General features: G+C 39.3%; 1 protein-coding gene across 6 annotated transcripts in view; it reads left to right on the top strand.

Moving 5' to 3' along the window:
• AFF2 (ALF transcription elongation factor 2) overlaps positions 1-12,808 on the top strand; it is a 332,557-nt gene that overhangs the window by 292,494 nt on the left and 27,255 nt on the right. For 5 of the 6 annotated variants that reach the window (XM_012573138.5, XM_030272689.4, XM_072929172.1 and 2 more), the window contains exons 11-15: positions 463-1,482; positions 3,443-3,567; positions 9,382-9,616; positions 11,510-11,649; positions 12,199-12,262. In XM_012573138.5, coding sequence (XP_012428592.4) covers positions 463-1,482; positions 3,443-3,567; positions 9,382-9,616; positions 11,510-11,649; positions 12,199-12,262 — 1,584 coding nt within the window. The remainder of the gene's footprint in view (positions 1-462; positions 1,483-3,442; positions 3,568-9,381; positions 9,617-11,509; positions 11,650-12,198; positions 12,263-12,808) is intronic. The other variant, XM_072929171.1, reaches the window with a different exon arrangement.

The following is a 12,808-nucleotide window of genomic DNA, read 5'->3' as shown; positions in this document are numbered from 1 at the left end:
CGCTCCCTGCTAGAGGGATGTTGGAGTTCTGTGCTGTTTGATGCTGTTGACTTCTTTTCCCTTTGCTGTTTCACATGTATGACCCACATACTCATTCTAGCTTTTGGAAGAATCTTTCTGGCCTACATTTGAGTTGCTTTAAAGAAATATTTAGATTTTTGCCAGTAGCTAGAGAAGATTTTATTGACACAGTATTCAGCTGGGAGTAAGGAAAGGCAACATGACAAAACTATCTCTTCAGGGACTAGCCAAACTTTTTAGTTGTATTCAATTTCTCCAGGGCTACATTGTAAACCAGATAAGGAAGCCTAATTAACCATAAATACTCCATAAATACTCCTGTAAAACTAGCAGTCACCACTAGTTGACTGAAATAAAAGGGCACATTAAAAAAGTTCTCTTTTAAAGGAAAAAGCACTGCTTCTGTCTGAGATTTGTTTCTTGTCATCATTCAATCTGCAGCCCGAACCCCCCTCAACAAACAAATGGCAGCTGGATAAGTGGCTAAATAAGGTGAACCCCCACAACAAGACCATCATCAACAATCAAAATGAGCCTCACAGTGAGAGCAGCTCCCAGGCCCAGAGCAACCAGCAGGCCGAAGGGCCAAACAAAGGGAAGCTCAACAGCAGCCTGCCCCCGACCGATTCCAAAGACCGGGCGATCCTTAGTCCCATCCGAGAGAAAGCCAAACCACGGGTTGCCCAGAAAACCCCAGAGGCAAAAAGCTCCAAGCAGAAGTCACCAGCTCATAATGAGCCAAGTTCACAAAGGACTACTGGGAAAAAGCAACCCAAAAAGGTAGAAAGGACTTCCAGTGTAGAAGAGTATAACTGGCCCAAACCAAATAATACCAGCAACACTCCCAAAGAAAAAGACACACAGGAACCCCCCGAGCAGCCAAAGGTTCGAACTAAAGCAGCAGTTGGGAAGACAGCTCCAAGGAAAGAACCACGAACTAGCACAGGTCTCACTTCAGAGAAGAAAAAGTACAGAGGCCCCAGCAAAATTGTCCCAAAGTCACGGGAGTTCATTGAAACTGATTCATCTACTTCTGATTCAAACACAGACCAGGAGGAGAGCTTGCAGGCAAAGGTGCTGCCAGCCTGCACTGGGTCTGGCAGTGGTGTCAAAGTGAAGGACTCTGGCAGTAACATCCTCAGCGTAAGTAGCTTAACCAGCAATGGCAGCAACACATCCATTGACCAGACCAGCAACGACCTGGAGGAGCAGCTCTTTTCTCCTATCCCAATCGTACAAAATGAACTTCTGTCCCCACTGAGAGAATATGAAGAACTCAAATCTCTGTGGGTGAAAATAGACCTTAGTTTACTCTCTAGGATACCTGGACAGGAAACTTTTGAGACCACGTCTGTGAAAAGTGAACCAAGAGAGGCAAATGTGAAACACAGGCGACCATCTCGAGAGTCCCCTACCCCAGCAGCTGAAAAACCCCCCACCAAATCCAAAAGAAAACACAAGGTAAGGACAGACATTTACAAGTGCACTACAAATTAACATCAGAAACTAGTAAAAAGCTGACAAAATCAATAAATGTATTTTTTGAGATTTTTCTTACAAGTTTTTCACTGTAGTTGCTCACTCACCTATTCATTTCCAGTGTTCTGTAATCTGCAGAAAATGATGAATTCGTGTTAGTACAGTTTTGGCCATACTCAGAAAATGTGACTTCTGTTTGGAAGGGAGAGGTTGATTGTCTGCAGAGTTAAGGTGTTTTCACCACTGGTTTAAACAGGCTTCATCAAAGTCATTGGAATGGTGCTTGCTTATGCTCCTGGTGAATTTAATTTTTGTATTGTTTTGTGGTATGAACAAATATGATCCATAGAAATATAATTTACTTAACTAGCTGCTTTCTCTGCACTAAAAAAAAATATTTTTTGACTGAAGGCATTCTGTTTTATCATGTGGTTTCTGTTATTTATGCCTAAGGGTATCCTACCTTGTGGGATATGACATTGCGCTTCAAACTAAATGTGTTTTCAGAAAAGAAACTGAGGTTTTATATCCTAAATGAATTTTTGTAGTCAGTTTTTCCAGCTGAAAGCTTGTACTAGGGTCTGCCTGTAAGAAGTCATCAGAGTTTATTTTTCTATACTCCAAATTTTATAAATCATTGTGAATATGACTTCAGCTGTCTGTTTTGGTGGACTTCTTGAAATCCTAAGTTTGAGGAGTCCAGTGGTATAAAAGAATTAATGCAAGACAAAGATAGATGATGCCAGGCAGACACAGGGTCTACACCCCTGCCTAAATGAGTCACTGCACTGGCTCCTTCCCTGCTGAATTAAGTGAAAGTAATCACATAAGTAAACTCAGCAGGTTTTTATTCAATTTATATTCTAGCTGCGCACTACAGAGATGCAAGAAGGAAGGAGAAAAAAAGAGGAGAGGGATGTATAAATGTCCATACTTATGTATGTCTGAGTACACTAGGGTGCATATTAATTATACCAAAAATAATTCTTGCTGGGTAGATTAGTGGAGTGTCTGTATTATGGAGAAGGAATCTTGACTAAAACACAAGAGTAGTATTTGCAACTAAAGTTAGGGCTCCTAGGGAAGAAAAAAAAAAAAAAAAAAAAAAAGAGTTCTATGAAAGGTATAACCTCATCATTTCCTTAACTGAAACTTTGATTCAGAAAATAGCAAAATGGAGAATCTTGCTCTGGGCCTATGCTAACATAAGCTAGACTCTGAATCAGCCCCTCCAATGTTGTCATGTGATTGTTCACTGCTACCCAAGGGGAAACAAGCCAGTTAGGATGACTTAAGGGTATACCAAGTGTTAAAGCAGGGTAGGGAGAGACTAATTTTTGTTTCTAAATCATGCTATTAAAGATTTTATTTTAGCCCTCTACTAGTGGACTTGAAGACTGATATGAAGGTTGTAGTGACAGAGCAATAATCAGCTTTGCTTGTATCGTCCTAGTTCAGGCACAAAAGTTATGCATCAGGGACTCTTCCAAAGCAAATTTCAAATGAGCTATTGCTGTTAATGACTACCCCAGCCCAGTCCTCTACTCCTAGTCCTGTGAGGAATACTTACTCAGAGAAGTTTTCCCATCAACTTCTATTAGGTCAATGAGTAAAAGCTATTTACTTGAATAAAGTTCAGTGCTATCAAATCATTGCATCTAAATTATTAATTAAATTCCAGTGCACTACAGAAGATAACTTTAGCACATGAGACATTTTGCTTCCTAATTATCTCCTATGTCACTTGTTATATAACAACTTCACGTCCTGTGTTTGGAGCATGTTTAGCCCTTATTTCAGGTGACTTTCACTTCTCTTAGACCAGTAGTTTAACTGCTGCTGCTATAAAGGAAATATACTGAGATTCCATAGGTCATCATGGTGACCAGTGAAGCTGTGCATAAATGCTGGATCTTTTATGCTCTGCCATTTTTTGTTAAAGCAGACAGAAAGCCTGGAAACCTTTGTTGAAAGCAAGAAGCAGCGCCTGGAGGAGCCTCCAGCTTCCTGTCTGCTCCCACCTTGTATCTCTCCAATACCGAACCACAGAATAACCAGCACTAAAGAGTAAGTGGATTTTTGACATCACATTCCTGAGGGATTTCACAGTACTGTTCTGTAAATATCTTTGTTGTAGAGTCAGATGGGCTTTACAGCCCATCAGCACAAGTGACACAGCCTTGTGGGTATTCCCATCCATGAGGAAGAAAATCCACGTGGCTTTGGATGACGTTTGTTCCTCCTTTTGATGGCCAGCAGGACTTCAGAATGCTGCCATAATCCCGGTGTACTCTTCAACCTCTTTTCAATGTTCTTTCTTGCCTCTGTTACCTTTAACCTCTGTGGACAGAGAATCCTGTTAAAAATGGGATTTATTTGATTGCCTGGAATTAATTTTTTGAAATCATTTTCATGAGTTCCCAGTTTTACTGAACAGAATAGTGAAATTGCCTTTTTGTTTTACCTGTGTATACAGCAATGACAGGGGCCACCATCCCAGGTGTCTCAGATATCTGCTTTGTATCTCAGTAGACACACAATCCAATAGTTTGTGCCTTTCAGAGTGTCTTTCAGAGATGGCTGTAATACTTGAACAAACAGGTGCCAAATAAATGATGATACTGATTATAGAGTCACAAGGTTAACATTCTATAAATAGCCAAAGAGTCCATTTCCTTTTTTAATTTTGAGAGGAGGTGCTTGTTTTTGCTTTGCACTAGGATAAGCAAAGAATCAAAATCATAGCAGACTTCTAAAAACAATTTGAGGATAATATAGCTAAATTTAGATAAAGTTCAAAAACAACTTATGAAATAGCACACTAATTTTAAAATCCTTAAAGAAAGTTGAGCATCATTTTATTCTGGTTTTAATATGGAGTAACTTCAGTCTGTGAATTAAGCCCTCATTCAGGCACTGAGAAAATCAGAGTTAGAGTCTGGAAAAGGAAGATGAGCTGAAAGTTACAGTGGGATCTGTAACATGTTGCACATTTGATAAACATCATTATGGGTGTTGCCTGATTGTCATTGCTAGATATACAATGAGCAGAGATATATTGCAGAGGGAATCAAGGATTATCCATCCCCAACACCTCCACAATCCATTAAAAAAAAAATCTTTCTGTTCTTGTCACCATCAGGCCCTAAGGATCCACCCCCAACCTGATGTTTCTTAATTTGAGCTTGTTTTCCAGGTCGTTAATTTGATTCCTCAGAGATTTCAACCCTTGGATATTCTCTGTTAAAACATAATTGTGTCCATCAATGGTTATTTCCACATACTAGCTTTTTCTCTCATCTGCCTGAAGTTTTGAAACAAAATTTTCTGACTTCTTTTCCACCTCAATGAGACCTGGATCACACTGCATTTGTTGTTTACTAGTGTTTCCTGAGTTTGCTTGAAGAAAATGCAAAACTTTTTTGATTCAGGTTTTCAACTCCCATACACATGCAACTGAATATAGACCAATGTATTTCCCAAAAGATCAGGGAGTTGGATGAACTGTGTGAAGACAATTTCCTAGAAATTTAAACGTTCATTTTTAAGCAGTTTAAGCAGTCAGGAGTGATTCTGTTCTCCAGAGGGCTGAGTAAATTTTTAAGGGGAGGCAGAAGAAAGTCCTGTGTTCAAGGCCATGGGGAAAAATAACATTTCAGGGGTAAAAGGTTGAAGAACAGGCTTTGCCATTTGGTATTCCCAAAAGTTATAAGTTTCCTTTTAGAGCTCTCTATATAAGGACTTTAAGAAATGCGGGTGAGTCAGCTACAGGTGTGATGATGATCTTCATCCCTTAAGGAGGTGTTTAGTCCCATGGTGGATGTTGTCACTTAGTAGGAAACTTAGGTCTCTCCCATTAGAATTTGATCCCTGTGCCAATAAGCCAAGTTCCCCAAGGCAGACATGAGATTTTTATTAGGCTTTTTTAAAGGTACAAGAGTGTTTTGACAGAAAGACCACGATCTGGGCCAAAATTTGGAGGCATTCAGGAATCTGGAGCAATCAGTGAAAGATAGGTCACACCTGTGCTTTCACAGCTCCCATTGCCTGCCTTGCTGTGGTTTAGGCACTTGGATACATTTTTCTATAATCTTCCCCTAAATATATGGATTCAATAAAGCAAGCAGAGATGCACAATTAGTCTTTAAAGGGTCACATGTCTAATAAGGGCAATTATATGCCTAATTTCCACAAGTTTCTGTGATTGCATGTACAATTTGAAATTTCAAATGGCCACTTGTGAACTTGAAAGGCATTTGCACAACCAGAGAGCAGGTTTGTATTATGTAGTCTTTGCATAAGCCATAATTACATCTCTGTTTCTTCCCGTACATATTCAGGGGTTGATGCCTTTTCCAAAATCTGACCTGACACTTAAAATATATTTTCAAACTATTTCCACTGTATTTTCCTTATTTCTGATACTTACAGCAAATGAAGGAATAGGTGTTTCAGTGTGTTTATAGGAATACATTGAAGCACTTCTGTGAAGCTGAATTTTTGTCAGATCAGCTGCCTGCTTTGCAGCAGAGGATTATTTATTTATATTTAGTTCCTTGACAGAGAAATTTTAATTTAAACAATAATTGTATGTGCTGCTGAATCCCATTGATATATGAATATTTGATTGGTAGACCCAGTCCAGACAGAGAGTGGACTCACCAAATACTCACCAGTATTTGGCTTTTTGTAGCAACACAGGGAATTATTTGCTGATAAAAACTGTGAGTCAAACTGGACTCATACCAGTGAAACATGCCCACCATTTAGCAGGCATGCTAGAAATGGGTCTGAGGCAAGCATTTCTGCATTTTTGTTCTTCAGAATTTCACGTTCGCTTTTGTTTGACCTTTAGTTGAAGATGCACCTCTCCTTGGCAGTACATATTAGCTGATCCCTTGGGAAGTCACAACAGCATTCATTGGGGTTTCTTCATGGCACAGGCAGCCTTCACATCTATGGCAATGACTTCAGCTCCATTCAGGTGCTGCCATATGGTCCAGGCTGATGTGGGAGTGACCTTTCCCTGTAAGCCCTGCAGAAAGTCAGATACACCATCAATGTGCAGCATTTCATTGTGGGCCAGGGGAGGAGAGGCAAAGAAAAGCCAAGTTCCTGGTATAGAGAGGGGCTTTGTCCCACCAGGCCAGAGATACCACTGCATACCACAAGGAGTGGATAAAAAAAAGGGCAAAGAAAAGCAGCTTGAAGCATGAGAGTAGCTGGAAATTTTCCCTTCTTCATGCAATGACTTCTTGTTGCCAGTTTGCTTTCTTGCTTGCTGCCCTAAAAGAAATCAAGCTGGGAAAAAAAAAAAAAAAAAAAAAAGCAGATGGGGAACCTACTCCTTCTTTGATAATTGGCCTGTTTTAGACACAAAAGATTAAAACCCTGCAGCCACAAGGCCATCAGTTCTGCTTGTAGTTTTTCAGTGCACTTTGTGTTTCTCCCTAGATTTTAAATATATTTTAACTAACAATCATGTCAGCAAATTAAACCATTGAGTCTCAGTAATTATTGCAATAAATTCATTCAAAATTAGCGATTCCTGCAATCAAAGACCAGTTTCTTAGGCCATTAACAGCCCAAAGCAAAGTGACAATCTGGTTAACTGCTGGTAACAACCTATTTCATGGAGGTTATTGTTAGCATAAATGCTTTAGTGTAAATCGGAGGGAGGTGACATTGCTAAATAAATTATCAGCTTAATTCCTGCAAAAACTTATAGAATTAAGTGGGCAAGGGAAAGAAAAGAAAAAAAACCCAACAGACAATTAAAACTGTATTTATGGGGGGATGGAGTTAAATGTAAGTTATGTAGAAAAAATAACCTCTAGAGCCTTTTGTTTTGTGGTTAATTCTTCAAAGCCACAGAGTGATTTATGTGCCAGAGTTGAGTAGCTGCACCTGTTCCTTGGTTTGCCCAAACTTATATCTGAGCCCAAAGATGAAGTGAACTGGTAAAGTTTTAATAGTGAAGTTTTAAATAGTGAAGAAACTCCTACGTGCACAGTGGCACAGAAAACCACTTTTCTCTGTGTTCCCCCTGTGAATGCATGCTCAGGGTTCCCTGTGTGGAGCATGTGCTCGGGAGGCAGAGGGTTTGGGTTCTGCTCCTGGGTGCTTCTGTAGGTTAACTGTGTCTTCTTCTGCTGTACAATCCAAGAACACCTGTATGCTTTGTCAGGGCAGTGCACACCTTCTTTGGAAAATTTTTCCTCTGGAAAAAGCACAGAGTGTTGTGAGCTATAACTATGGTAACTTGTCTGAGGTCCAAAATGCCCTTTGGGGGTCAGAAAGTGAACAGATGGAGCTTTGAGTTAGAACTTTCTGGAGGACATATTGCAGGACCACATGTGCCTGAAATCAGTCTCCTCCAAGAATTGCTGGTGTAGTCCAACATGGTTGTTTGCCTTTGATCTTCTTCAGACCCATGTGTTTTCCAAGAAGGACAGCATCCATCCATAAGGCAATATGAATTTGAGCTTGTTTTATTTCTTCAGTCTGAAGACCTTTAATATCAGAAGGTTTCAAATCAGATATTTTTAACTCTGCTTCAGTTGAATTAAAGTAGTTTTGGGTAGAGGAGCTATAAAACATGAGAAATTTGTTTGATTTCACTCTGTGGTTTCACAGATAAGGCTAAAATATTTCTGTATTACCAAAGGTCCCAAGCAGGGCAGTGACCGAGGTGTAGATACTGATACTGTCAGTGAAACTGCAGAAGAGGTCAGACTGAAATGAGAGAGAGCCCCTAAACAAGAAGTAAGGAAGCCTGGGTTGCCTTCTCCTCTTTCCCAGGTTATTTTGAGGCAACAGAGATCAATAATTCCTGACACTGACTGAAAGTGGGAACAAAACATAAATTCTTGTTGACTTAATTTGTTATTGAAATTTTAGTCAATAATCATGAAAAGTAAATGATCATGTAGTGCAATATTACATGTCAAATAAAAGATTAAAATTCAGGTTATCTTCATTGACTGAGCTGGGACAATACCTGAAATAAAAATCTATGAGTAGATTAACATGTTAAACAGTCAGTGAAGTCTTGAGTTTGGTTTTTTTTTTTTTTGATGAATTTGAGTGGAGAAAGGTCTACCAGGTTGGAGTTTTTTGGGTTTTTTTTTTCTGGTTTTACTGTGTATTATAGCTGCCATTTCTAGCCAGCTAGCAATTTCTGTACATAAAACAGACAATAGATTATCAGGTTACTTGAGCTTTCATGTCAAAACCAGATTCATTTTCTGAATCACGTTCAATTCATCAAAAAATATTTGCTCAAGGGCTTTTGCCAGCTACAATGTATCATTTTAATATAGTGTTGAACATTGGCTTTATTCTAGACGCTAAATAATTATTATCTTGTTATTGTTATGGTTATCATTTTTGTAGTTGTTATAAATTCTATTTTTGGTTCATATGCTGCCATGTGCTGTTTGGGTTTTTTTGCAAAGGTTGCTTATGTGAGCCCTAATCCACCTCTTAAAAAGATGCTTAATGTTAAACACATAAATAGTCATACTTGATGTCAAAGGAACTAACCCTGTGCATAAAACTTTCCAGCACTTTGCTGAGTCAGAACCTCTATGACCTCTCAAATGAAGACTGACTCAAATTAGCATTTAAATTGGGTGCAATTTGTACTAATGCACTGCAAGTTGTCCTCCAAAGCAGAAGGTTTCTGCAGTCATCGAAAAGGCAGAGGCAGCTCTTCTGTTTTCACTGCTGTCCCCTTGTGCATTACACGGAGGGCACGGGACTGCAGGACAGATTGGAGGGCAGAGCTGGCTTCTCAGTAAATAAAATGTAGGGCTTTGTGCTGTGGAGAATCAACCAATATTCTTGAATTGCAACTGGTTTTTCTCCTGTGTGTCTCAGGAGCAGCAGTAGCTCGGTGAAGAAGGTGACGAAGAAAAGAGAAGAGAAGCTGTTCCCTCCTCCCTTGTCCCCGCTCTTGGACGACCCTGTGCACCGGCGGCATGGCAGTGACAACAGCTCCTTCAGCCAGGAGCCCGCTGTCACAAACCCCTCACAGACCAGCAGCGCTTCCTCCTCTGTTTCTAAACACAGAAAGAATGAAAATAAATCTTCTTCTAACCCCAAAGGAATCTGTGTAAGTAACCAGCCTCAGCTGGTGCCGGTGAGCAAGAAAAAATGAAAACAGTGCAGCTTTATTCTGTTGGATTTTTTTTTCCATACAGTATGAATTTCTAAATGCTTACGTAGGCCCACTCAGGGGGAGTGGATCTTTGCAGAGCCAGGCATAAAAAGCTCTTGCAAGCTCCATTTTTAGGTCAGCATTAGGCATCTGCTTGGTGTTGTCTATCATTCCCTGAAGCACCTGGACCCTGAGCCTCAAGAGAAGTGTCTCTGCAGCCATCAACTATCTGAAATTAGTCCCTTAACTCTGTACCTGCAACACTTACATTTTGAAAGTAAAACTTCCAGAATATCACCTGAATAACTGTTCCAAACTTTCAGCCAAAATTAAGCACTGTAGTCGTACTGAATATTATGACCTAAACCAAACAGACAAAAAAAATATAACAAAATATTCCTGGCCATAGTACACTCAGCATGTTAATAACCTCTCTCAGGTTTTCAGGCTTACAACAGTAAGGTTTATTTATGCTTAATCTTCATTAATTATTTGTAAGCTTTTAGAGAATTTGTAAATAGGGGTTTTTATTCCCCCCAGAATATCACACTGTTAGGGCCATCTCCCCATCATTGGTTCTCACATAGACAGTTCTTTGTTGCTTGCTTTTCACCAGATTCAGGTAGATTTTTTTTTTCTGAAAATACATGAAGAAGAGCCAAAACTGCATATAAAATTCACTAAAACAATGTAAAATTTCACATTAGTTTGTCATGCTCTTTTTAGGTTAAACAGAGAAACTCCAGGGTTTTGGCCCATTTTAGAAAATAGTCCTTCCTCTAGAGTTTCAAACCCATCCTTACTTAATATTATCAAACTGTATCTTAGTATCACTATCAAAATTAAAAGACAAGAAGAAAATTCTGCCACAGAAAAGGGCAAGCATAGCCCCATTTTTCACAGTTCACCACTTTGAGAGAGGTTGTTACCCTGCACTGTAATAGTAAAACTCACAAGTTGCATTGAATTGTAGGTGACAAATCACTTCACCTTATTCATTCATCCCTGTTGCTTTCTGATATCATTGTGTCACTTCAAGCTGCGCCAGTAATACACACGCCTTCAACTGAAATCAGTGCCAAAATGAACTGCATATGTCAGCAAATAAACAGTGCTGTGTAAACAGCAGGGCCTCTTCCTCTCATCCCAGCATCTCGAGTCAGATTTATCCTTGGTTAATCTATTATCTTGATACAATAAATATTTTTCCCCAAAAATATGTTAGACTTCTTTCCCTAGTTCATTGGTTCATCTGTAATTTAGTATATCTGGTTGGGGACCAAGCTTGCAAGTTGCAATTGCCTGATTTAAAATCTTCTGTTATGCTTCTGGTTTTAATCATTGCAAAGTCACAACTGACTTCTGCTTTCCATTCTTCTTTCTGTAGCAAGAGAGGAAATTGTTCCCTGCTGAAATCCAAGCAGACTCTTCAGCCACATTAACAGTTAGCTCCTAGTTATACAGAATAAAGGTTACATTAGTGTGATACACCTTGAAGAAGTAGAGTTTAGATCTAGCCTGGCCCATTGGATCTCCCCCACCCTTGCTTTAACCAGTGTCTCTAGTCAGTAACACCATGGTATCCTCCTAAAACTTACACCTCAAAGTGTAAATTCCTGAGTTCAGCTGAGAGCTCAGAAGTGGAGTCATACTCCCTAATTAATCTATTAGGCTCATGTTACAAAGAAGGGAAGGGTGGTTTGGAGAGGTGATATGAAGGTAGGTGGGCTTTGTGCCTTAGCCTTCAGTTTTTTTGGGAAGGGTTTTTGGCAGGGAGGATGGATGTGAGTGCTTACATTGTTGGAAGGCGTTTGTTTGAACTATGAATAACAGTCCTGTGTTTCCTAGGAGGAAGAATCTCACAGTACACCCACAGCCAACACTCTCCTTGACACCAGCCATCTAGAACCAGACGTCTGGTCTGCCATGCCAACGCTTTCCAATGGGAATTCTGAGCCCAGAAGACCCAAAATAACATTTGATGATGTGTAAGTTTTATTGACTTTGTGCTCTGTGATTGGGATTTTTGTGCAAGCAGAGGTCCCAGTGAAAGAGAATATCTTTGATTACAGTGCTGGCATTGGGCACCTGTGTTGATAGTGCTGCACAAAGGCACACACAGTTTTAATCTTGGCAAATGAACTGTTGTCACTGATTAATGAAGATTCTGTTGATAAATGTTTTCAGATCATGAATGTTGGTTCACAGTAATTCTTCTTAATTTTTTTTTTATTTTAGCTCCTCTAATGGAAACTTATTATACTTAATTAGTTTAAAATATTTTTCCTTTTCCTCTGTTCAGCACACATTAATAGGTCCTTTGGGCAGCCAGTTTCTACAGCTACTTATTTTACATTCTAGTCACCCATCATATCTCTGCATACAGCAGCTTCAGATTGATATCAGGTTAAGATTTAAAGAGATAAGTGGGCATATATGTCAAAATTCTTCTTTAAAGCAGTCAGCAATTTTTTCAAACAACATTTGTCCAGCTATATGAAAGCAAAGATTTGACTTAATTGATTTTGTCTCTCTAGGCTGCACAATGCAGATTATTACATGCAAGAGGCTAAGAAGCTGAAGCATAAAGCAGATGCACTGGTAGGTTTTTTTTTTCTCTTTCCACTGTGGAACTCGGTGTTAAAAAATGAACATTATTCCACAAGATCTAAAGCCTCTCAAACCAAGAGGAATTCCGCTACTGACAAAACTGTGCTTCAGTTTGTGCTCCATAAACGCACTGTGCACAAGTTAAACACTGAATGCCATTCCTAACTTTTAAGTATTTGTTCCCAAAAGAAAGCTACTTACAATAGCTGGTGTTTCTTCCAAGGGGGAGCAGCAATCATGCTGTTTTTGAAGTATGTAAGATGGTTTTATGAAAGTTGACGTGTATTTGAAATTTGTTTTTCTATTCATTTTGAGCCTAAAACAGAAGTGATGAAATATTCCATAGCAGAAAGACAGGCAAATCACCTCACACCCCATCATCATGTGGTAAAACTGTTTGATATTTCCAATCTGATTGTTTAAAATCTGAAACAATTTATTTTTATGTACTACATTCATTTTTATTGCGTGGTTTTAGGCTGATAAAGTCTCAACACATTTATTTCCAAAAAATCTGGTAGTGAGGTAGTTCAATAC

Source organism: Taeniopygia guttata, chromosome 4A, assembly GCF_048771995.1.
Source record: "Taeniopygia guttata chromosome 4A, bTaeGut7.mat, whole genome shotgun sequence".
In the NCBI taxonomy this organism is placed as follows: Eukaryota; Metazoa; Chordata; class Aves; order Passeriformes; family Estrildidae; genus Taeniopygia; species Taeniopygia guttata.
This window is presented reverse-complemented; position numbering and strand designations above follow the sequence as displayed.